General features: G+C 43.0%; 3 protein-coding genes across 3 annotated transcripts; all 3 read right to left on the minus strand.

Annotated features, from left to right (window-relative positions):
- Positions 1–595: 595 nt before the first annotated feature.
- On the minus strand, positions 596–3,232 carry LOC133011658 (CXXC-type zinc finger protein 5-like). The gene is made up of 2 exons (XM_061079471.1): positions 3,060–3,232; positions 596–2,209 (listed from the first exon to the last, which is right to left on the minus strand). Exon 2 carries the CDS (start codon positions 2,019–2,021, stop codon positions 1,128–1,130), a length of 894 nt encoding a protein of 297 aa, XP_060935454.1. The 5' UTR covers positions 2,022–2,209; positions 3,060–3,232; the 3' UTR covers positions 596–1,127.
- A 2,456-nt stretch (positions 3,233–5,688) lies between these two features.
- Positions 5,689–8,707, minus strand: zgc:110843 (uncharacterized protein LOC541492 homolog). The gene is made up of 3 exons (XM_061079416.1): positions 8,529–8,707; positions 7,161–7,363; positions 5,689–6,638 (listed from the first exon to the last, which is right to left on the minus strand). The coding sequence occupies exons 1-3, from the start codon at positions 8,608–8,610 to the stop codon at positions 6,549–6,551; spliced, it is 375 nt and encodes a 124-aa protein (XP_060935399.1). The 5' UTR covers positions 8,611–8,707; the 3' UTR covers positions 5,689–6,548.
- Positions 8,708–10,248: 1,541 nt separating this feature from the next.
- On the minus strand, positions 10,249–21,913 carry ube2d2 (ubiquitin-conjugating enzyme E2D 2 (UBC4/5 homolog, yeast)). The gene is made up of 7 exons (XM_061079301.1): positions 21,651–21,913; positions 19,903–19,966; positions 14,754–14,785; positions 13,941–14,018; positions 13,691–13,796; positions 13,209–13,302; positions 10,249–11,570 (listed from the first exon to the last, which is right to left on the minus strand). The coding sequence occupies exons 1-7, from the start codon at positions 21,672–21,674 to the stop codon at positions 11,525–11,527; spliced, it is 444 nt and encodes a 147-aa protein (XP_060935284.1). The 5' UTR covers positions 21,675–21,913; the 3' UTR covers positions 10,249–11,524.
- Between the last annotated feature and the right edge of the window lie 1,207 nt (positions 21,914–23,120).

The raw sequence follows: 23,120 nt of genomic DNA on the forward strand, positions 1-23,120 counted from the left end.
CCCCCACCCCCACAGATGCACACTCACACGCACACACACACACACAGAGCAGTCCCTCTGCGATCCCCCTGACTGAAGGCGCACAGGAAGTGCAGCCGTGGCCCAATTATAGCGTGACACCTCGGGCCGGCCGTTGCTATGGTTACGTCTTCCCTGCGGTCCCCTGGAGTGTGGCGCCGAGGAAGAAGGTCTTATCACATCAGCCATCGTTACGGCAACAAGCAAAAACCCACCCTGTAGCCTCAGTCCAGCTGGCTGTGTATTAGGCTTATAATGTGTGTGTACACGATCTATACTTGTGAATAAAAAGGGAAATTGTGTCAGTGTGTGACTACAGGAGAGAGTGTTTGTGATTATGTGTGCATGTCAGGTTAGGTGTGTTCCAGTGCATAGGCCGGACTTGCCAAGGCAGCGTGTACGTGTTTGTGTGTCTGTGGGGTTGTGATAAGGTTCTCAGCCACACCATTAGGTGACTCATAATCCACACCTCACGCACACACGCACGCACAAACATGGCTGCAAACAGACACACACACACCCAATTAAATACAAACACACACACACACATAGAATAAACCCAGCCTGTAGACAAGTGCACATGGCCAATTTCTTTTATTTCAAAAGGGCAAACAGAGCTATACAGTACAAGCTGCACATGAAATAATTTAGCCTAAGCTGAACTCATTCATTTCTTGCTGATGCAGTGACGTCAGAACAACAGAATCAAAACTCCCCATTAGAAACAAAACATTTGGCTCCTTTTTTTTTTTTTTTAAATGTCGAAACACAACACATCCAAACTGGAAAGGGATGTAAAAAAGACATAATGTTTTCCAGATATTTACAGGCTATTTACAGCATTTTTGTCATCATCTAAATATTGACACACATTGGTATCCTTCTTTCTCGCCTCTCCATTTCACTGATTGTCAAAAGGAAGGATGGGAACGAGTTTGGACATTCTTTAACCGAGCTGCAGCTCCTCACTAAACACAAGATGCAGAGATCTCTGAGACCTCACAGTCCGAGTGTGTTGACGTTGTGTCCCATGTGTTCTTATTCAAACGCAGCTCCTCAACAATCATCCAACCAGGATCCTCTGACAAATGCTGCCACCACAAGCGTTACTATCCATCCAAGGCTGCGTTGCTTCTCTCCTGTGAGAGACCCAAAGTAAAGTCGGACCCCCTGAGGTCAAACCCAGACACTCTGCTCTCAAACCCAGGGCCTCCCGGCTTCCTCTTCAGCTCCTCACACTTCCTGTATTTACAGATCTGGTGTCCCCTCTTGCGATTGCGGCAGCTGCTGCACTGGTCGCAGTTCGTCTGACGCCGGCACGGTACGCACTCTCCGCACCTCTTCCTCTTCCTCCTGCTGGCGCTCCCGGCGCCCAGGGAGCCCGGAGAGTAGCCCTCGGCCACCAGCCCCTCGATGCCCTCGGTTCCCATGGCGGCACTTCTCCAGTGGCCTCCCCCCATCTGGAAGCCTGCCAGGGGAAACAGAGCCGGGCTGAAGGGGAACCAGGCACCCAGGAAGGGCTGGAAGTCGGTGCCACATCCAGAGGAGTCCTCTTCCTCCTCCTCGGGCCCGGACCCACTTCCTTCCCCATCTCCCTTTCCCCCCCTTGCCTCTATAGCCTCCCTTTTCACTGGCTGGCTGCTCTGTGCGCCCAGGTTGGCCTGCTCCGTGGTGGCGGGTGTCAGAGCCAGGAGCCCGGCGCGCATCAGCAGCTCAGCGGCATGGGCCAGGTGGAGCCCGCTGGGTGACTCCCACATGTCGGGCCAGGAGGGGGTGCGGCGGGGCTTGGTGTGTGCAGGCTGGGCGGCCCGCTGCTGGGCTGGGGAGGGCTGGATCAGGCCTTTGACGTCCATGGCCTGGGAAGGGGTGGAGATGTAATGGGAGAGGCTGTAGGGGTGGTTGGAGCGCTTCAGGCTGGGTCTCAGTGGCGCGTTGGGGATTTTAGCGCTGCTGTGGGCTTGATCTGAGGAGGAAGGGCCGGCGATGTCTACGGCGGCGGACATAGCAGTGGCTGTGTGGGGGGGGTGTTTGTCCTTCTGTGTGTGTGTGTGTGGGAGAAGAGGTGAGGGAGAAGGGGATTGACGCCGATGCGGGATTGACAACCGTCCTCGCTGTTACTTCAGCCAAAATGGCAAGCCTTGGCCTGTCTCCCTATTCCCATTCTCTGCAGCAGCCTCGGAGTCCTGGAGAGCTGGAAGCGAACAGGGGATGAGGAGAGGAGGGTTAAGAATAGAAATGTTGGAAAGACAAATACAGAAAGAGAGGAAACCTAGGAGATAAGAGTGGGAATATGTTTCTAAACCACAGCCACAACACACAGAGACAGAGCAGAGAATCTGAGCTGAAAAAACAAAAACAACATATATGTAAATAATGTGTAAATAAAAGAGCTTAAACAGAGAGAAACTGAGGCATCTGTCCCACAGTGCATGCCCTGCATCTGATTTCCGCATACAGGAGGCAGTAGACTATCCCTTTAAGAATTTCACGGTATATCAATGCAATCAATAACAGAGCGACAACAATATGCAAAGATATGCGCATATGCGCAGGTCAAATGTGGAGCGCGCTTTTCAAATACATTTTGACGACTGCTGTTATGTGTGCCAGGCGAAGCTCCGGCTCCACAGAGCGACTCTGCACCGATGAGCGAGAAAAAACAGGCTGTCTTTTGTCTGGTATCGACGACGAGGAGCGAGGTGCGCAACGATGCGGTGGCCGAGGATCAGAGGAGCGAGCAGCCCGGGTTCCGTGTCCACGTTTGGAGGAAAGACTGTTCCGCCGATTCCCCGCGGGACACGGCTGTTGCCAGGGGACATGTGTGTGTGTGAGGCTATCGATGGATCGACGGTGGGAACAGCGATCGATGGTTTGTGCCGAGGTTCAGGTTACCTAAGAGGACGAGGCTCGCCCGACGCCACGGAGCTGACCAGCGTCCGAGTGGCCGCTGCGACACGGAGCTGCGCGCAGGAGAAAAGGCGACACCGCGAAAAACACGGCGAAAACCCACCGGAAGTGCGGGAGAACCGTCTCGGGCTTACCTTGTAAACACGGTCCGAACCCCCCGGTCACAGATGGGATGAAGTCATGAACTAATGGCGTGCTGATTTGTGGTGTATATGGACGGCGGAGCTGCCGATTCCTCCTCCACCTCTCCGTCCCGGAGGGTCTGCAAACACTCTGCACGGAATTTGGGGGCGTCGCTCAAAATGCGAAGTGGACTCTGCAGCCGAGACCGTGGTCAGAGCGACCCCAGCACAGAGAGAGAGAGAGAGAGAGAGAGAGAGAGAGAGAGAGAGAGAGAGAGAGAGAGAGAGAGAGAGAGAGAGAGAGAGAGAGAGAGGCTGCTGTCACACAACACTGAACCATCACAGTGTCACTAATACACGTCAGCACACACACACAGCACCGGACCATCATTACACACCAGCACACACAATGTACTGGACCATCACAGTGTCATTACACACAACACTAATACATATCAGCACACCAGTACACAAACAGTACTGGACCATCATTAAACACTACATTAATACACACCAGCACACACACAACACTGGACCATCACAGTGTCATTACACACAACCCTATTACATGTCAGCACACACAACACTGGACCATCACAGTGTTGTTACCAGTACTTTAATACACACCAGCACACACATAACACTGGACCATCATTACACACTACATTAATAAACATCAGCAAACAAGCAACACTGGACCATCACAGTGTTATTACACACAACACTAATACATGTCAGCAGACACAACGCTCAACCATAACAGTGTCATTACACACTACATTAATACACACCAGCACACACACAACACTGGACCATCACAAGGTCATTACACACACAACACTGGAGCATTTTAACACACTACACTAATACACTTCAGCACACACTACATTAATACACATCAGCAAACACAACACTGAACCATCACAGTGTCGTTACACCCTAAACTAATACACACCAGCACACAAACAACACTGAACAATCAAACTGCCGTTACACACTAAACTAATACACACCAGCTCACACACAACACTGAACCATCACAGTGTCGTTACACACTACACTAGTACACACCAGTACACACACACTGTTAGTGAACATGGGCGTAAGGTGGGAATTATTGCTATGATAAATAATCTGATATTTTACATGTTTATCAACATGTCAAAGGGCTCATGATAAATAATAATATATTCAAATATGAAGTAATCATAATATCAATTAATAATCAATTGTTTACCTCCAAGATGAAGACTAATCAGTTTATACACTTATTATACTGTTATACATAAAGTTATATCACTGAACAGATGTTTAGGTCTTTGTCAGTCTCCTCTGTCCTGCATCGACTCCTGTGTACTTGACTCGTGTGTTAACGAAATCGCCTCCAGCCTGTGTAGAGCTCATATTGTTAGACCTGCTTACTTTTATCTGTTAAATATAATTACCTGGATTCAAATATATAAGCTTGTCTGCCTGATATATAGTAGCAAATTGGTGATAACAGGGTTTAGACTGTATTAAAAGGGACGATGCTTTATTTATTTGTCAGCTTTGTCATAGAATCCTACAGCCACAAAAAGTAGAACAAACACAATAGTAGGTAAACTGTTAAGATAAACATGACTTTATTTGTTTTGTAAACACTGAATGATTGACCAGTTAAATCCACACCGGAAGCGTGTTTCTCCCAGCATGCATCTGTACATAACACTTGTATTTAGTTATTAAGTGAATATGTGGCCGTCACTGTCACACGCAGTCCATGATATTAAGTCACTTTAAAAAATGATTAACCAATCAAATAGAATAGGGTCATTTAACTGGTAATTATTATCAATCAATCAAATTTTATTTGTAAAGCCCATATTCACAAATCGTCTCATAGGGCTTTTACAAGGTGTGACATCCTCTGTCCTTAACCCTCAGCAAGAGTCAGGACAAACTACTAAAAACCTTTTAACAGGTAAAAACACGTACAAACTGCAGATAGATGTCCAGCGTGTTACCAGAGGAGTGTAGCATGTTGTGTTGTGTGTTTGTGCTTCTCCTGCACGCAGGATGTGATCTGAAGCACGTGCGTGGTGAGCCCGGTCCACGCAGCGGAAGCAGCGCGCGCCCCGCCGAGGTGGCTCCTCACGCGGAGTCCAGTCCACCTCTTGTGAGAGTCCTGCATCTGGCACGAGGCCAGATACCTCGTGCGTGTCCGTGCGTGCGCGAGCGTGACACTGTGGGAGCAGGGGGCCCACCGCCGCGTGCACGCGCACCACTCCGCTGTCTGGCCCGGAGCGGAGCGGCGCGAGCACAGCGCTACCTAGCGGCCACCAAGCGCACTGCCGCGTCTTAAAATGGCCACTTGGTGCTGGAGGAGGTGGACACTGCAGCACGGCAGCCTCCTCACCCCCCTCCTCACCCCCAGCAGGCCTCAATCACTCACACACACACACTGCAGTCACCACACAGCCCTGTTTACTTCTTATCCCCCTCTGTTAATCCACACACACTTGGCCCTGCCTCTCTGCTGGGAGGTGAGGTGGATCAACTCAGCACATTCCATCCTGTGGTTAAAGAAACAAACTAAACAATAAAAGTTTGGCTCCAAACGACTCCTACAAATAAATGAATCAGCATGGAGGTACACAAATCACATCGCTCAACAAGTTTTATTCACAAAATAAAGGACAAGTCATCAAGTCAGACACACCGCAGCCAGTAGAAAATTAATCTCATGAAAAAGCAAAATATATCCTTTATAAGCAGAGGTTTACACTTTACAGATTAAATACAACAGCTCCCCCAGAAAGCAGACAGTAAGCGCTTATAGTCGATAGTGTTTCAACAGCTCCCAAGACTAAACATGATCACTTCATACAAACTAAACTTCTGCTTCCTCTGACAAGAGCAGAGCAAACAGAAACTTATTGGTTTCCTGTATTTGTGCAAATCAAAAAAAAAAATCAAGTAACATTCACATTAGTTCTGCGTGTTCAGACTCTGGGCTGTAGATTATAAGGCCTGTGACGGATTCCAATCAAACACTGGTCGGACTGAGGCTACGCGCTGCCAGCTCATTATGATTCAACCACCTGCTCCACATCTAGGAGAGGATTGGGGGGGGGGGATACAGGTGAAACCAAACGGGAGGAGATGATGCCCACACGAAAAAGATTTCACTTCTATAGTGTGGTGAGAATTTTGACGCAAATTCAATCCTTCTAAATACATCTGCGCAGGCAAGACAACTTCCTGTTTGACTGTTGATTGTCAAAGTCCCTTCCTTATCTCTCCTCAAATGACCTTTGGTTTTCAATGTCATCCAAAGCAGGAACAGGTGGAATAACAGATATCAAAACATTTTATTTGTAATCCTTTGTTTTGAGTGTCACAGTTTATTAGCATTTATCTGTGTGACAGCGTTAAAGATTATCGTAAACAAGTGGACAAACTGAGAGGGGGTGGGCGAGGGAGAAGTCGAGGCAAGATGGAGTTCTGTGATTGGTTGACTTAAGTATCCTTCTTTTTGATGATGAGGGGCCCCACGTTGTCCCCGGTCTCCTCGTTGTGTTTGGTGTGGGCTCCGTCGCAGAAAGGGAACTGCAAGAAAACACACAACACGTTTAAATAAAAACTATATCTTATCAACTTTTGGTCGTTTATACTTCACGATATGAGACACAGGATTTAATCTCTCATGTTAGTTCGGTGGTAAAGTGTTTCCACAACATGAAGATGCTTTTAAAAGGGTTGGCTCCGTTCCCCACGTACAGTTAATGTAACTGAGAAGTTTTATCTTCACGATCAAATGAAATAAGGAAGTGGATCCACTCAACTGCCCTGATCTCCAGTGGTTAGAAATAATCAAAGCCTTGTTCTTTACAAAGTCAACTTTCCTAGTTCTTGATTCATTCTGTCCAAGGGGCAAACTGCAAATCCTGTTTATGCAAAGGGGTTCTCTTCTTCCTGAGGACTTCAAGTTCAGCTGTACATGCTGGGTTATCACTGACTGTGACATGTGAAGGTCTGACACCACGAACAGTAGCACGACTTCTGACCACTAACAAGCTGATTTGTTTGCTAAGAATGTTCAAAAACACAAACAAGCTGCCGAGGCCTGACCTTCTTTGACTTCCAGCAGCGGCAGTACACAGCCTTGCTGCCGATGTCCTCCATGTCGAAGCTGTGGACCACTTTGGGACTGTCCTTGCTGATGCACGTGTTCACCTGGACCTTTTTACAGCTCCGCCCACTCAGGTAGTGGCTGACCAGGAAGCCTCCGACAGCTGCGACCACTGCGACTGGCACGGCCACCAAAAAATGCTCTGCAGAGACAGGAAGTCATGGTCAGCATAGAAATACAGAAACGTACAAAAAAAACATCACTTAGTTAAGACATTAAATCTGGTGATTACTGGTGAACGCCAACAAAACGACTCAATAAAGGACCCGAGTTGAACAAAAACCTCGATGACACCTGTCACTAACAACTGAGCCATAAAAGAAAAAACAAGATTTAAAACAGGCCTGTTTTATTAGACTGCACTGGATTATAACAGTGAGGCCAACTGATGAGCTACGAAATGATTGAATTGTTAAACAGTTGCTTTTGCACGTTTCTGCTGGTCGAGGGTTTTAAATGCGAAAAGCCTGGAAATCATATTTTCAGTACTGCTCAGCTTCTGATCGATGGTTGGTGATGAGTGAAGAATCCCATTGTCTGAATGTTTAAAGACTTCTGATGGACCACTTGTAGTAGTTGTGTAGTTTGGCTCTTTTTAAGCTAAAGTACTGAAATGATTGTTGCTGTTGTGGGTTTGTAACCTCGTGGTTGAACGTACTTCAGCTAAATGATCATTTCTGTGTGATGTCTAACAATTGTGTCTTGTAAAGAGCGAGCTTCCAGACCCTGGACCCAACATAAACCACACTTCCTGTAGTTCTGCATCAGGCAGGGATGATAATGAGGTAGAAGGACTCCTCACGAACAGGGGCCTGCCTGTTTGGCTACAGAGGAAACTTTCCATTCTCGCCAGGCGCTGTGAAATTGCGGGTTTGAGCGAAGCAGTGAGGAGGATAATCCAAAGCTACTGAGCATCACATGACGCAGAGGCGCAGGACGAGAAGAACATGGAGCCTGCGGGCGATCAGGGTCAGCTGCTCCATCAGAGCGGCGTGACACACACACACAGTCCTCAGGGTGGTTGGGGGGGGGGGTAGGGCTGAGGGGCCAGGAACCGTGCGAGTGAGCGTCTGGAGATGGAAACACAACCTGACTTCAAGGCTGATGAGCAGCCAAGGAACAGGTGCTAAATAAAATGTCTTCCCTGTATTCTGAACATGTCCGGTCCTCTCCCACAGAGCGCTCTCCCTAGCAGCCTGCTGTGTGACTGAGTCTGTCTGGCGCAGGGTTAAGCTCACACATATGTTGAGTTTACGTGAAGCGGTCATTTCAGGCTAGCATGCTACCAACTAGCTGAGCTACTTTACCTTTGGACAGCCTGAGACCCGAGCTGGGCAGGGCGGGCAGCATGGGCACGGCGAGCTGCGGCATGGCGGGGAGGCTGCTCATGTTTTCCCGGGACGACGCTGTGATCACAGACTGGGATCCAGCACAAGGTCAACTGGTGTCGTCTTATGTGAACTCGGCTTCAGGTTAGCCCGCCTACGTCACCGCGCAGCGTCTGCGGCGGCAGCCAATGAGAGGCCGAGGAGGTTCTGCGACGCCAAGAGGATTCACCAGAACCTGCGATGGACTTCCGGGTTCGTTTCTGTGCTGTTAGAAGACGGAACTGCGAAAAAGCTCAACTTTCTTCACCTTGATATAATTCATGCAGCGGGTTGAAAGAGGACCTCTGTGAGGACCTCCTGTCAAATAAGGAGCTCTACGCAATATAATGTCTTAGTTTCTCCCAATGATTTAGTATGTCTAAAATGATAGTATCTCAAATCCATGCCTTACTATCTGAAAACATTATTTGCAGACATTATTTTATATAAATAGGCTGAGTATCTAAACACGACAACTTTAAATCTAAAAAAAATAATTAAATAATCTCGAAATTACATCATTTTGAAATTATATACTATTCCAAAAATATCCATTAGTATCTCAAAACGACTTTATATTTCAAATAGTGACTTAGTATTTTAAAATAATGACTTAGTACTTCTTAACACTAACTTAGTATCTCATAATACTGACTTGATGTTTCAAAATAATGACTTACTAACTCATACGCACAACTTATTATTTCATAGTTTTGATTCAGGATTCTTTTTTCTTTTCACGTTCAGAAATGGGAATGGGAACTTTCATCCATACAGAATGTAATATCAAGCTCCACTTTACTGCCATTTTTCCAGAGCCTTCATTTACACTACATTCTCAGCAGATTAACCTTTGTCACTTAGCAGCTACTGACCAGGGTTGTAAGATACAATAACTTTGTCCAACTGCCACACGTTACAGCTTTATAATAAGTGAATTATCCCTTTAAAAGACAACTTGTATGCTGATACTTGACAAGTGGAGACAAAAGATTCCACTGGCAGAGAATCATATTAATGTCTGTGAGCTTTGATGAGTCCCATGCCTTTCTAACAAAGGATTTTGTACCAGATCCATGAGATAATGAACCATAGCGTTGATACATAAATTTAATAAAAAATTTCAACAGAAAAATTCTGAAGCATGGACAAAGAATCTGCGTGTGCACATTTCACATTATTTGACATTAAAGCACCACTAGAGGGCGATACAAATTCTACCAGCAAATCAGTCACTGAACAGGTGCAATGACAGAAGTTAAAGGTTTATAGCAGAAATGTAATAATGCAGGTATTCAGCTAAGTAAAAACTTTTTCTCATTATGCAAATTTATTTTCACACTTAAATTATAAGCCATCGCAGCTGACTGCAAACATGTGGAGCTATAATCTCTATATATTAACATCTTAAATTCCATTCAATTTTCGTTTGTTTAACTTAGTAATCAGATATTCCCCAATATGCACCAATAGTTTTATTAGAGGTGATTTAATCTGTAAAATAACAGTGATCTCATGTGGTGATGACGTCTTTCCGCTACTCATTCTGCTAAATGTCTGTAGAGGTGGGTCATGAATGTGACCTGGCTTCACATGTCCCCTCTTTACCTACATGTATTTTAAAAAGGGCCTTAGAATGAGTCAACACAGGAGTCATGGGTTTTTATTACACAGTTTAATCAACACACAAAGCTCAACGAGCCTCTCAGGTAATTCAATATACAGAGGTTTTGTGCAAGAAGAGTGGGTTCTCCTCGCACCCAGAGCACAAGCCAGTCCCATAGCCATTTAAGATGTTAGCTTCTAATTTAACAATAGCAAAAAAATAAAATAAAATAAAGATAAACAAAACCAAAAAAATGCAACCTAAAGAGTTATGGGGGTTGGGAATAAAAACACAGGTTAAACTAAGAAAAATAAATTGCTTAAATACCTGGTCCAGGACCTCCACTTTGTGAATAAAGAAAACGTGGTGGGGGGGTGACATGGGGTTATAGTTGTGTGTGTGTGTATGTGTACAAAGGGGTCAATTTGGGTGAGGTGGTTTGAGGCTGGGGGGAGGGGCAGAAGGTGTGGGTTAGGGATAAATTCAAGTCTTTTCATAGAATCCAACAGAAGACCAGAAGAGGCCGTTTTACACAGCCCGGCATGGTTTAAGGATTTTTATTGTATAAAATACAGAGTGCCCTTCAACTCACATGCGAAAACTGCTTTCTTGAATTGTCACCTCGACAGATGGAAATTACAAGGACAACAAAACAAGAAAGGATGCAGAGTGTAAAAATCCCTCCATATTATTGTACCTCTTCCCCTAAAAACAAACAAAACAATAAAGGGAAATAAAGGATAAGGTCCCCTCAAAGTTTTTACAGATGCTCAAAGGAATGCATTTAGTGATTTCATCTGGGGGGAGATGGGTGAGGATGCAGGTGTGTATGTATAAGGGGAAGTTAGGTGGGGGAGGGTTGTTGGCTGCTGGCACAAGAGCCCAACCTGCATCATGATCAAATATAACGGAAGTCAGGAGATGGGAGGCAGAGGTCACAAGGGGAGGGAGGAGGTAAAAAAAAGAAAAAAAAAAGGAGCAGAGAGAGACAGGTGTTACCAATGCAAGTTGACAATATGTACACTGGAGGATAGAAAGGTGAGCTGAGAGGCGGGAGGGGGAGGGGGAGAGTCAAACAGAGAGAGAGGGAACAATAGAGAGGGAAAGAGAGAGAGAGGGGCGGGGGGTCGGGGCAGAGGGAGTTTTACAGGTACTCTGGTGAAGGGGGGGGGGGGCGTGGCTCAAAGAAAGCACTCCAATGGAAACCAACAAGATCTTGTTTTAAACTTCTCATTTTGTTTGTATGGTTTTTTTGTTTGTTTTCTCTTTACGTCTGTAGCTCCCCTAACTTTATGTCGTAGAGGTGGTTGGCCGTGATTCTACTCCAACACTACATTGCATACTTTTGTGTCCATTCCCGAGCTATTTTGTTGTATCTGTGGACAAGCAGAGAGAAAGAGAAAGACACAAGGAGTGAACTGTTAGTTGACACATTTGGACACATTAGGATTTAATGAATAATAAACAAAAAAATCTGTGGGGAATTTGAAACACAAGCCTGGTTTATTCAGCGATCCTGTTACCCTGCTGTTAAAACGTCCCTCATTTTGTTGCTTTTGCCTGTTTACACTGACCCAAACAAGCTGCTGTATTGACATGGTGTGAAATACATCATGTCCCTCCATGCCGACTCTTTACACAGAGGTCAATTCTGCTCTGTGACTACCTCCACCGCTTTAAAGGCTGAACAACAATGACCATACTCCATGTTTGTACCTGTTGAGCCAGAATAAAGGCACAACATTCCAGCCAGGGACTAGCAGAGTTCACGGGTGCACTGTCACCTCTATTTGTCACCATGTGTACATCATAAGTTTAGTGGCTGACCTGACAGCAGCAGCATAGTGACCAGCTGGCTGCTTCTTTACAAGAGAACACAGCTCTGCCATTTAGCAGCAACAGGTCAGTCGATTTAATCTTCCTGTGCAGCAGCTAACAGAAATCCCTACTGCTGGCCAATCAGTGATAGGAAGAACAGCGCTCATTTAGCACATAAATGACAGGAACAAAAGAACAAAGAGCCATTCCCACAATCCTGGTTATGTCCGTTGATCTGGTTGGGACATGATGCACATTGTAATGGGGGATATTAAGTGACAGAAACCAACTTAATGTCTATAACTAGGGCTGTGATGTGACGTTATTTATTTTTTGCAAGTGAAAGTAACAGGAGTGCATGTAACAGCTCGACTGGTCGAGGCAGAACGCACGGAGAGAGAGAAAGAGAAAGTGAAAATATATTGCGAAAGAAACCAGTCTAGTTGCCCAATCCAACCCTGAGATTATGACGCATGTAAAAACAACATCAAACAGGGTTTTCCAGACGGAAAGTTACATTATCATGTTCTATGTGTATGTCAAAACAGTAATGACAGGAAATCACTGACTGGACAGTGTCACTAAGGTAGACAGAACATACACTGCACAGATCAGCAAGGAAACAGCAGCCAACTGCTCCAATGTAAGAGAAACTTACTCATAGTCCCTGTAGTGTCTCTCTACTTATCTAAGATGATGTGTATATTTAACCATGTTATAGTCAGAGCACAGACATGAGAGGGAAACTACAATTGTGAAGGTCAGATGGAGAGCGAACAGAGATTGGCATTTTCAAAGCCAGTTTGCACAATTTAAGCTTTTCTTCCTGTTCAGTTAAGTCCAGGATCTTTTGTTGTACTTCCACAAATGTATTTGTTATACATTTAATTGTAAAGCATAAGTAATCATCAAATATCAGTCATAACTTTTCTGCAGACATGACCAAAAGCTTGTTAAATTCCTTGTGATTTCTGCACTGTCTGCATCATAGCAGCAGTTATTGTGTCATCAGCACCTAGTTCGGACATAAACACGTTTTCATGCAGCTCCAGATCCAAGGAGGCAAAATATCATTGTTTTTCGAGACTGCTGAAATAAAAATAAACACATGTTTAATGCTGACAAGACAGCACTAAGCATAGGAACAAATCACACTACACCGTCCTGATGCACAAAACATGAAGCAAAGCACTTACTTTTCTCTGTCCGTCTTGTAGATGCGGGCGATCTCGGGTACTAAGGGGTCGTCCGGGTTTGGGTCGCACAGCAGAGAGCAGATGGACAGGAGGACTGGAATGGAATGGGCGAAGGTTAGGATTCAACCAATCAGCATTCACAAAAGGAAACAGATACTTTCAGAATTTCTACCATTTTTCCTCAAATGAGCCAAAAATTTAAGTTATGTCGAGTATGTCATGACTATTATACATGGAATTAATGTCCCATGAAAAATAAAAAAAAATAAAAAAGGACTGTGGTAAGAACATGAACAGTTACATGGTGCAGTACAAGGACATCTGTGAGAGAATTGCAGAAATGTTTTAATTGTAGGAAATTGCAGCGGAACCAACATGCTTCCCCTTCACCAGACTTTTAACAAAATGCTGTAACATCAGCCATTTACCAGGAACCATACGAGCAGCGGTTCATGTCTGATGTCCAGTCAGGAACAACCTACCTTTGGAGATGGTGAGAGCCGGAGACCACTGTGATCGCAGGATGTCAAGGCAGATGCTGCCGTTGCTGTTGATATTTGGGTGATAGATTCTTGTGGTAAACGCAACCTGAAACAAAAAATATATACACAGGCAGAGCGGGGGTGAGAAAGAGGGGCAGGAAACTGATATAAAGCTGTGGCATGTTTATAGTTGACATGAAGCACATCTCAATGTGTAATGCAAGACTGTGCTTAGCCTGTTCATGCTTACCTTTGGCGGTTTGAAGGGGTAGTCTGTGGGGAAGTGTATGGTCAAGAAGAAAACCCCGCTCTGGTAAGGACTGTCATTCTAATGCAGGGAGAAAGAAACCCAATCAATCTCATTCGGGACCAAATCACATTTAAGACAAAATTGAACTGAACATTATACACAGGGGCTGCGGTTAACATGACTTCTTCCCTGACTAAATTGATGAAGTAAGCAGTTTGTTCAGTCTACTTAAGATCCATAACATCGTACATGGGTTAAGCACTGTTTGAAGAGCAAGGTCGGGTCTTTCAGAGAGAAAACAATCTCTGGACTGTATGTGAGAACACAAATGTCTGCGTCAGAGGCTCCGGACTTTCTCCAGAGTTTCGACAACCAGCCCTGTAGTAAAAACTCCCCACGTGAGAACACAGCAGGAGATCCTCGGAGGGATTCACTGCAAGTGAGTGGGTGTGTTCGTGACGTTTTTAAGACACATGAGGGAAAAAAGCTGAGCCACACACATTTAGAAGACAGCCACAAACAGAGCTTTTGGTGGTAGGAGCTGGTGTGAATGTGCTATAACCAAATCACGTGATCTAAGCAGCAGAATCCATAGGTTACGTCCGGCTACTGCACCTTCCCTCGCATGAACCCTCCAGAGATTTCTCTGTTGTTGTCGGCATCTGAGCGGAGACCTCCTGATGTATTGTTCATGTGTGAAAGGTGAAAGCTCCAGAGAAAGTCTGGACATTCCCCAGAGTCTGAAAACGGATTCTGTTTGTTTATTCCCAAAAAACTAGAGTGTGATGAGGATGTGAGAAAGTGAATACTTACAGGTCCCATTATTGTGGCTTGCCAGTGAAACACTGCAACAACAGAAACAGAGAAGTTGGTTAGCAGTAAGAGGATAAATGTGTCTGTGAGGTGTAAAAATACATATTTCACATGAAGTGTGCAGGAGTAACGAGCTCCTATCTGCATCTCATGCCAAATATTCCTGGGAGCATCGTATAATTACAATAAAAACACATTTTAATGATCAGCAAAAGGACTAGACGCGCTAGACTGAGTCCCGAACATGTGGACACGCTGACATTGTTACATTACAACACACATGTCTAACTGACGTTTGAGTTTGAGCTGGACACCATTGTTTCTTATACTTTAAAAATGTTGCACTTTGTTTAATATGCAGACGTAACTTTTTTATTTTGATAAGGGGTTAAATAGAAACTTTAATATCTTTTTGAGTTTCACTGCTGACTTAACTTATAAGCCCTCTTTTTTATTTATTTTTATCACGTTGGAGTTGCTAGTTTAAACCTACAGTTTTGCACTTTAATATTTGAGCCTCTCTTTACATTTTGTTTTGTGCTGCATTATACGATGACATACAGTTTGTTGTTGTCAAAATAAAATTAACTGAAATGAATGGTCAATTTGATTTTTTTGGAGGAAAATTAGTCGTTTAGATTAATCGACTAATCGATAAAATAGTCGTCCGATTAGTCGATAGAAAAATAGTCGTTAGTGGCAGCCCTAAATAGGTGTAATAAACATTCGAACATGTCCAAATTTAAGCATCCTGATGAGGTCTGATGACATCTGTAATGTTAAAAAGACGATCTTGGTAATCACAGGTTAAAAAACACTTTTCTCGCAGCTTATAGACGAGTGGTTAACTAGTTGTTTGATGGCAGGAAATGCGGTGAAGAGGGATGTGCTGCTACTCATTTTTCCCATACTGATGTTCTAGAGTCAAAAGGTCACTTTAGATCAAGTACATGTGAAAGGGCTGCAAAAGGTTATTGATTTAATCGATTATAAAAATAGTTGGCAACCAATTTTGTAGTTGGGCCTATTATAATGCAAAGCACACACTGTGGCAGCGTCTCCTGAGATGGGGGCAGTAAACCAGCCAATCCTGTGCTCTGTTGAGCTCACGTGACGACACCGTCTCCTCTTTGGAGTCAACGTTTCAAAAATGGCTGAGAGACCGTTAGCTGCAAACTGTGTAAAGGTGACTCCACATGGAACAGCAGCACAAGATCATTGTTGTATGAACCTGAAGAGAACGCTTGTAGTAGATCTGCTTCTTCTTCTTCCTCTTCTCTCGGTTTACTGAGTATTTAAGGTTCATACCGCAGAGAAAATGTCCCGGTCTACAGAGACTGTGTGAGTGACACATACACCGTCAGACAGAACGTCATTTTGACTTTTACTGCAACTAGTAAGACTTTTTGTATAAGAAATATATATTGCATCATTTTGACTTGTCCAAATAATCATTAATGCTGTTTTAACAATTCAAATCTTTTCAACATCTGTAATAGATTCAAACTACATTTGTTATTGATGCGTTTGTGATTTCTCATTATGGATGTCGATAATTCAGTGGAATTATTATATTATATCATTATCTTAAATTCCAAACAAGATATCATTATTTGCCCTAATTTATGATTAAGTTACGTTTTAACTTCAGAGATTGGTGTAGTAGATATGAACTTGAATTATGAATAGTGAGGATTAAATCTGAATCTGGAATAATCGTCATAATTAAGTTGCAGATGTCTGTAATGCATATAAAAACATCATTGTAGAAGATGAAGTTGCTTTTCAAATAAACTAAAGGAAAGGGTCAAAAGTAGCTTTTGATTAATAATCGATAAATAAAAAAATTAAAAATCATAGATATCTGTACACATGAATGATGTAATTGCTGGAAAGATGCACTTCATGAAACCAATTTAAACCTGAATTCTAAAACATAAGGTTAAGCATTTGCTGTCAATATTGAAATTAAAAAAGAAGTATATCCCCTCCATGTAATGGAAGCATATTTGAAGCCCATTGAAATATATGCACATTTATTGTTCTAATGTGACCAAAAAAGTTCCTCTGGAATAATAAAACATTGATAGTGAAAATAAATAATAGAAATACTGTTGTGAATTATTACCACCACTATTTTGTCTATTAAGCATACACCAGACTCAGTTACCCAGTACTTCTTAAGCACCACTGATTCACTGCCATATTTGGCCAATGTTATTTGTGGTTTCTTGCATAGGATGAAACAATTTTTAGGAAGAAAAACAGAAATATATCAGCAATACACCTTATTTATTAATGGGTATAGTAGCAGATTATTAAAAAAATATTTTGCTGAACAGATAAACAAAATATGTTTCTGAAAAAGACTCAATGCCAATTTGTACACAAATACCCAGTGAATTTTCTCTGTTAGTTCAACGTAAGAAGATCCATTTACATGCTATACTAACTACGCTCCTGTGTGCAAGTCACCAATCTCAAATGTGAGATAATGATGTGGTGTTGGTCCCCTGTGAAAACCAGGTGTTACACTCATGATGAGCGTCACCACACCCCTCCCTTATTACAAGCTGCAGCATCATTGTTCCTCTGTACATGAGGCTTATGTCAACCTTTAGAGACTATCAGCATAAACTTATGATTAAACCACTGTGTATGACTGACTATTTTTTATATTTGTATAATTTATAATGCATGTGCCATGCATTAGAATAATGGTCGTTCCAACTGAATTTGCGGGCTTCATATTGTTTGCAGTTGGTTGGTGGAACAAGCTAGGGTTGGCAACAAGGGTCAGTGAGCTACAAATCGTTTTAACAATATTCAATGTTCTGAAAAGCTGTTTGTTGTATCTCAATTTTAATAACAACCAGTAGTAATAATTAGTAGTCCACAGCAGCATGTTTTTAAGGAGAAAAGCCCTGCCACTGTATTAGCAAATTGTCAATCACCTGACTAATTCCACATGTATGACACAGTCTAACAATCTCACCACAAACAATAATGTGATAACATTATGTTTAACACTAAACAAGACCATGCATCATGAGAATGAAAGTTTCATCCTGCTATGTTGCTATGAAAAGTAAATTATTTACTGTTGAATATATTACAAATTACAAGATTGCTATGATTAGTTCCGGACAACACATTACAATTTAAGATATTATACATCGTACATACATACAACATAACCAAAACTACTATACTATGCTTATTAGTGTTGCATGGTATACCAGTAATAGAAACGCATCGCGATACCCAGCCTTCAAAAACGTGACGATAGCTAATTTTATAAGTATCGTTGAATGAAGCCCCTGGCACACCTGCTGCAGACCAGCTGTGCCGTGGAACGGCTGTGTGTTGCAGTTGTCAGTTGGTCACACCGGCTGTGGTTCAGCAGTAACGCTGCTACTGCAGGAGCTATGTTTTTACATTGTCTTTAGGTCAAATTTGTGACTGAGTGTGTGTGTGAGGGAGACAGAGCGAGAGAGGGGGAGGGAGGGACTACTGCCCATCACCTGAAGTTCTTTACGTAAATTATTTATATAACTTCAACCTTTCTGAGTTCTGGTAAAACTACAGTATTTCATTGTTTAAAAGTAGTCCTATGTACTCAAATAAATATCAGTACTATACAGCATGAAGGCGCGAATCTTCCACTCCTGCAAATATTTCACGATAAAAACCTTTTAAAAACAAATGAATGGATTCAGTCAACAGAAACATGCAAACACAACGTTTAAACTAATGTCAATTTTCGCTTGTCATGGTGATGAAGCTCAAACCCAGGATTAGCCTGCACACTACTGGAAGCCTAAAAAAACAATTACACCCTCTGCTATGACAAATGTATCACCATAATTTCTCTAAACCTTACTACAGAGGTCTGGTCTGACAAGAAAATGTCCAACCTTGACACTTAAGATTTCTTCAGTGTCTGATTTTACTCTTCGCTGTGTTTTGTTTATGTGATAAACAATGACCTTTAAAAGCTGCAGAGAAGTGAGTGAAGAACAGAAATGCTCAAAGCAGTGGTACAAGTGGCTGAGATGTTAGAGTGATCTACTTTAGACTGCTGGTAGCTTCAGACATAGGCGGACAACACACTTCACAGCCTGCACAAAGCTAGCAGGTTGTCTGCTGAAATACTAAAGATTGTAATTAAGAATAATTTGCTGTTTTTATATTTAGGATATATTTGGCCACTGAGATTCCACAGAATATTGTACACAGGAGCTACCAATTTCAATTTTAAACCCTATTGTGGAGGGAGATTGATTCTGTGTTTTTTAAACTGATGGTTTCTTTCAGGGGATTGTCTGACAAAATAAATGGACAATTATTGAAGGACATCTTTGGTTATTTAATAGGGTCCCTGTTTGGGTGGCACTGATGTTACCAGTTTTCTATTCAGTCAGAAAAACCTGCTTCCCATCATTATCTTGTTTTTACTGCCAAATTGCAAATGAAATTAGTTTCCAGGGGAATATTTATAGTATGTGTGTAATGTATCTAATGCTGTGTACTCCCAGTGGTGATTTACTACATTAAAAAGGAATAAAATACTCTCCAAATGAAAAATTCCCCCTTTGCCGTATGAACTTAAAGCGGAAGTGGAATTGGGAAGTAGTTATAATGTTGGGAATATTATTGTTTTATAATGACTATTATTGACCAGCAGTATTTCCTATGAACAAGTCCAGGTATTTCTTCGATCTGCCTGACAGAAAAAACAGGACTTCTAATCTAGTCTAATACACTGTACAAGACATCAAAAATCAGCACCTTCACTGATGTTTGTATTTCCCCTTAACAAAATAGTCCTCAGCTTGAAAACATTGTTTGTATTTGAGTTACAAGTTGTGATAAGATTTTGTGGACAAATTTAATAACCATGAAATTAAACATGTGATAAAAGCTGGAGACAATTCATACCTAGCTTACAGCTGAAGTGATCTAAAAAGTCTGACATAAATTAGAAAAAACACTGACTTTGCCATCACTTGTGAGCATTTTAAAGAGGACCATTTATTCCTAGGTGTTAACTGGTTTATCCATTCCTCAGTTAATAAACAAGAGCGTTCATTTTGAGCCCCAGTTCGACACAGCTACCAGGACAATGAAGGTGTTAATGTTCACTTACTGTCATCTCCTACTGGTCCTGCAGAACACTGGGCTGGTGGATCCCGTGCCAAGTCATTCAACTCCTGTGACAAACAAATCATAAGTCAGTTCATAGGGACCTGCAGTATGGTACAGTAATTTGAATAGTATTATTATTATATTACATTAAAAAATAATCAAATAAAAGAAAAAACACTATTTCGTTAGCTCGACATGACCTCAAACACTGCATATGACAAAAACAACTCCCTTCAAGAAGATTTGTAATAATCAGTTACTAATTCCTACCAATAAATACCAGTTAACATGCCTCATTATGGCAGGTGCCATAGTAACAGCTCTCAATTTCCCCTCTGGTACAACCAAACTACTGATTTCAGAAAGGATTGTTATTACGCAATAGCAGTTATCCTGGTAGATTGGCAGTGCATGTGACAGACTCACAGGTGTAACGATATGACAGCAGAAGTATTATTCTAAACCGTTCAACAGAATGTAAGCTAGTTGTGTGTAGCCAGGTAGACCCTCGTTAGCCGTATGCGTTAGCTGTGAATGCTAGCTCCTGATCGAGATCGACAAAAGCACAGGATGTCAAGCTGCGGTGGATGATCTGCCTCGCTGTGACATGTGCTAACCCTAGTGGAGGGACGACACCGGGCACAAACTCACCCGATCCCACCAACACACGTTAAGTTGTACTAAGGAGCAGCTGCTCGCCTGCTGTCAGCTACATGACATGAAAAGGCGAGCAACGCGTGGGGCCCGTTTTCACCAGAGCAGCACAATGCTAACATTATCACCATCGATCCCTTTAGTTTTGCTCTTTAATCGACTGCAAACCTTAATAATGTCCAATACGTACAATAACACACCTACACTAAGCTGAATACTAGAAACACACACGTTTTGATTCAAACGGATGCGATATAATGGAAAAAACACGCTAGCTTAGGTTACATCCAGCCGTAACCCGGGGCTGTTACAATCCCACTTCAATCCACAGCTTGATAGAAAACCATCAAAACAGGTTAACTAGACAGAGAAGAAAGAGATGGCGAATTGTTACGTCAAAGTAAAAGTGTCCTCTTAAATCAAGCTAACGCTAGCGTGCATGCTAGCTGGGTAACTTATCTGTCAAATCAAGGAGCGAGTCCGGCGAGCTAAAGCTACGAACATAAATAATGTTAGCTACACGGACTGAGTGTGTGAGTGACATCATAGGGAAGAGTCGTGAACAGGAAACGTGAACAAATGGAAACTACCGTCGTTTGACTGTAAATATTTAACATTATTGGAGCTGGCTCGATAAGGGGAACATCTCGGGCTAGCTAGCCCGAGCTAGCCAGCAGCCGACGGGGCAGATAATGTTGGTCAGACAGAGCTAACACACGCCGCTGACATATCACCGACTAGCATCGGTCGTTGAAACATTAAACATGAAACTGTTGGATTAACTGTCGAACGTTGAACCGACGTCACGGAACCACGACCCGCTTCCGTGCCTGGTGCTGGCGAGCGGGCGGTGGACTTGGCCCATCCGCAGCGGTGAGCACAGGCAAGCGGCGCAGTGCTGCTCGGGCTGTCGTCACTGGCTCTTCACAGACCGTTAGCTGGCGGTTCAGACCTAGCCCGGCCGGGTTGGACCTTCTTTTGACGTCGTTCACGACACGTTACAGCCGTCAGAAACAAGTCCGACGGTCCCCGGTGGAGCTAAACCCCCCCGCGACCAAACTGCGAAACCCCGGGCCACGCCGTTCACTTCCTTACCTTGTGAATTCTTTTCAGAGCCATTGTTGTGCTAGCGGTTCTGTCAGGGGAAAACGTGCGATTAAAATGGCGATGGCGATCACTGTCCGTCGGTAATACTACAACTGGGCTATCATAGAACAGGCTGCGCGGCGCTGGGTGAGCTGATCGCTGCGTGACGGGACCACCGAGAGAAACTCGAAGCGAACCAGAAAGATAGAGGGGGGAGAACCGCGGTCCTTCCTCCGACTGCAGCGGCTACCAAATCACTGCGGCCTGTGTTATGCCAGCGGAAACCAGCACAGCACTCCGGGACCGAGCCCACCTCTTCAGAGTAAAAGCACCCTGCAAAGTGAAAAGCATTAGAACAATGTCAGGGCTTCGTGTGCATTAACAACCACAGAGGATTGCCTCATCGGCTACTTTGAAATGACTCACCCTAAGTGTCTGAGGGAGAGGTATCACAGGTCGTTCCTTCCTGCAGCAGTGATAATGTACAACCAGCTCTGCTTCAAGTTAAAAACTACATACACCACCATTATGGACTGTACTCTAACGCCTTAGGTCGCAACATTGCAATATTCACTGTGCTATATTCATCTGTCTGTTAAATAACCTTGGTTCACGTGCAATCTATTTACTGAACATATTCTCACACTGCGTTTCTTTCTGTCTTTTCAATGTATACATTAGTTTAATGATATTCAGTTTCCAAATATCTCTATATATTCTTTCATATTCCTTACACTTAAGTCACTTATTACTTTCTGATGTCTTTTTGACTCTTGCTGCTGTAATACTGCAAATTTCCCCAGTGTGTGTGACTAATAAAGGATTATCTTATCTTGGGATAAATGCCTCTCAGGCTTACAAAATGTGCAGTCTTGCACAAGAAAGAGGCATGACTCCAAGTAACTATTGCTCTTATCATTGGTTGTTATTCTTCATTGTTCTGTAGATACATTTTTTTGATCTATGTAATGTAAAAAACAGTGTGGTAAATACCCATCAGAATGTTTTGTGAACCTAATGATAAATCTTCAAATGGTTGGTTCTGTATGATCACTGTTCTGTAGATCATTTTTTTATCTATGTAATGTGAGAAACAGTAAAAAAAAATACCCAACACATTACTCTGTGAAACCGATGAGAAATGTTGAAATTGCTAATTGTGTAAGGAAAAAAAATACAAATTATGAATATAATAAGTCTGCAATGATATAAAACAAATTTAATCATCAGACAAGTAGATAATTGAATGTTTGGCACTTGCATTAGGAAATGTGGGTGATGATTCCTTTGTCTAAATAACGTCTACATTTGTATTATTACACTTAGACCAATTAATCATTTGCAATTGATTTAGTGTGTCTGGCGACAATTAAATGAAAGGACAACCTTTTATTCTGAAAGCCTGCCGCTGAAACCGGAAGTCTTATTGTTGGACCGCATCTGTCACTGCGCCGCCGACAGAGCCCCCTCCTCCATGCG

The sequence above is a fragment of the Limanda limanda genome, chromosome 10 (assembly GCF_963576545.1).
Source record: "Limanda limanda chromosome 10, fLimLim1.1, whole genome shotgun sequence".
NCBI lineage: Eukaryota > Metazoa > Chordata > Actinopteri > Pleuronectiformes > Pleuronectidae > Limanda > Limanda limanda.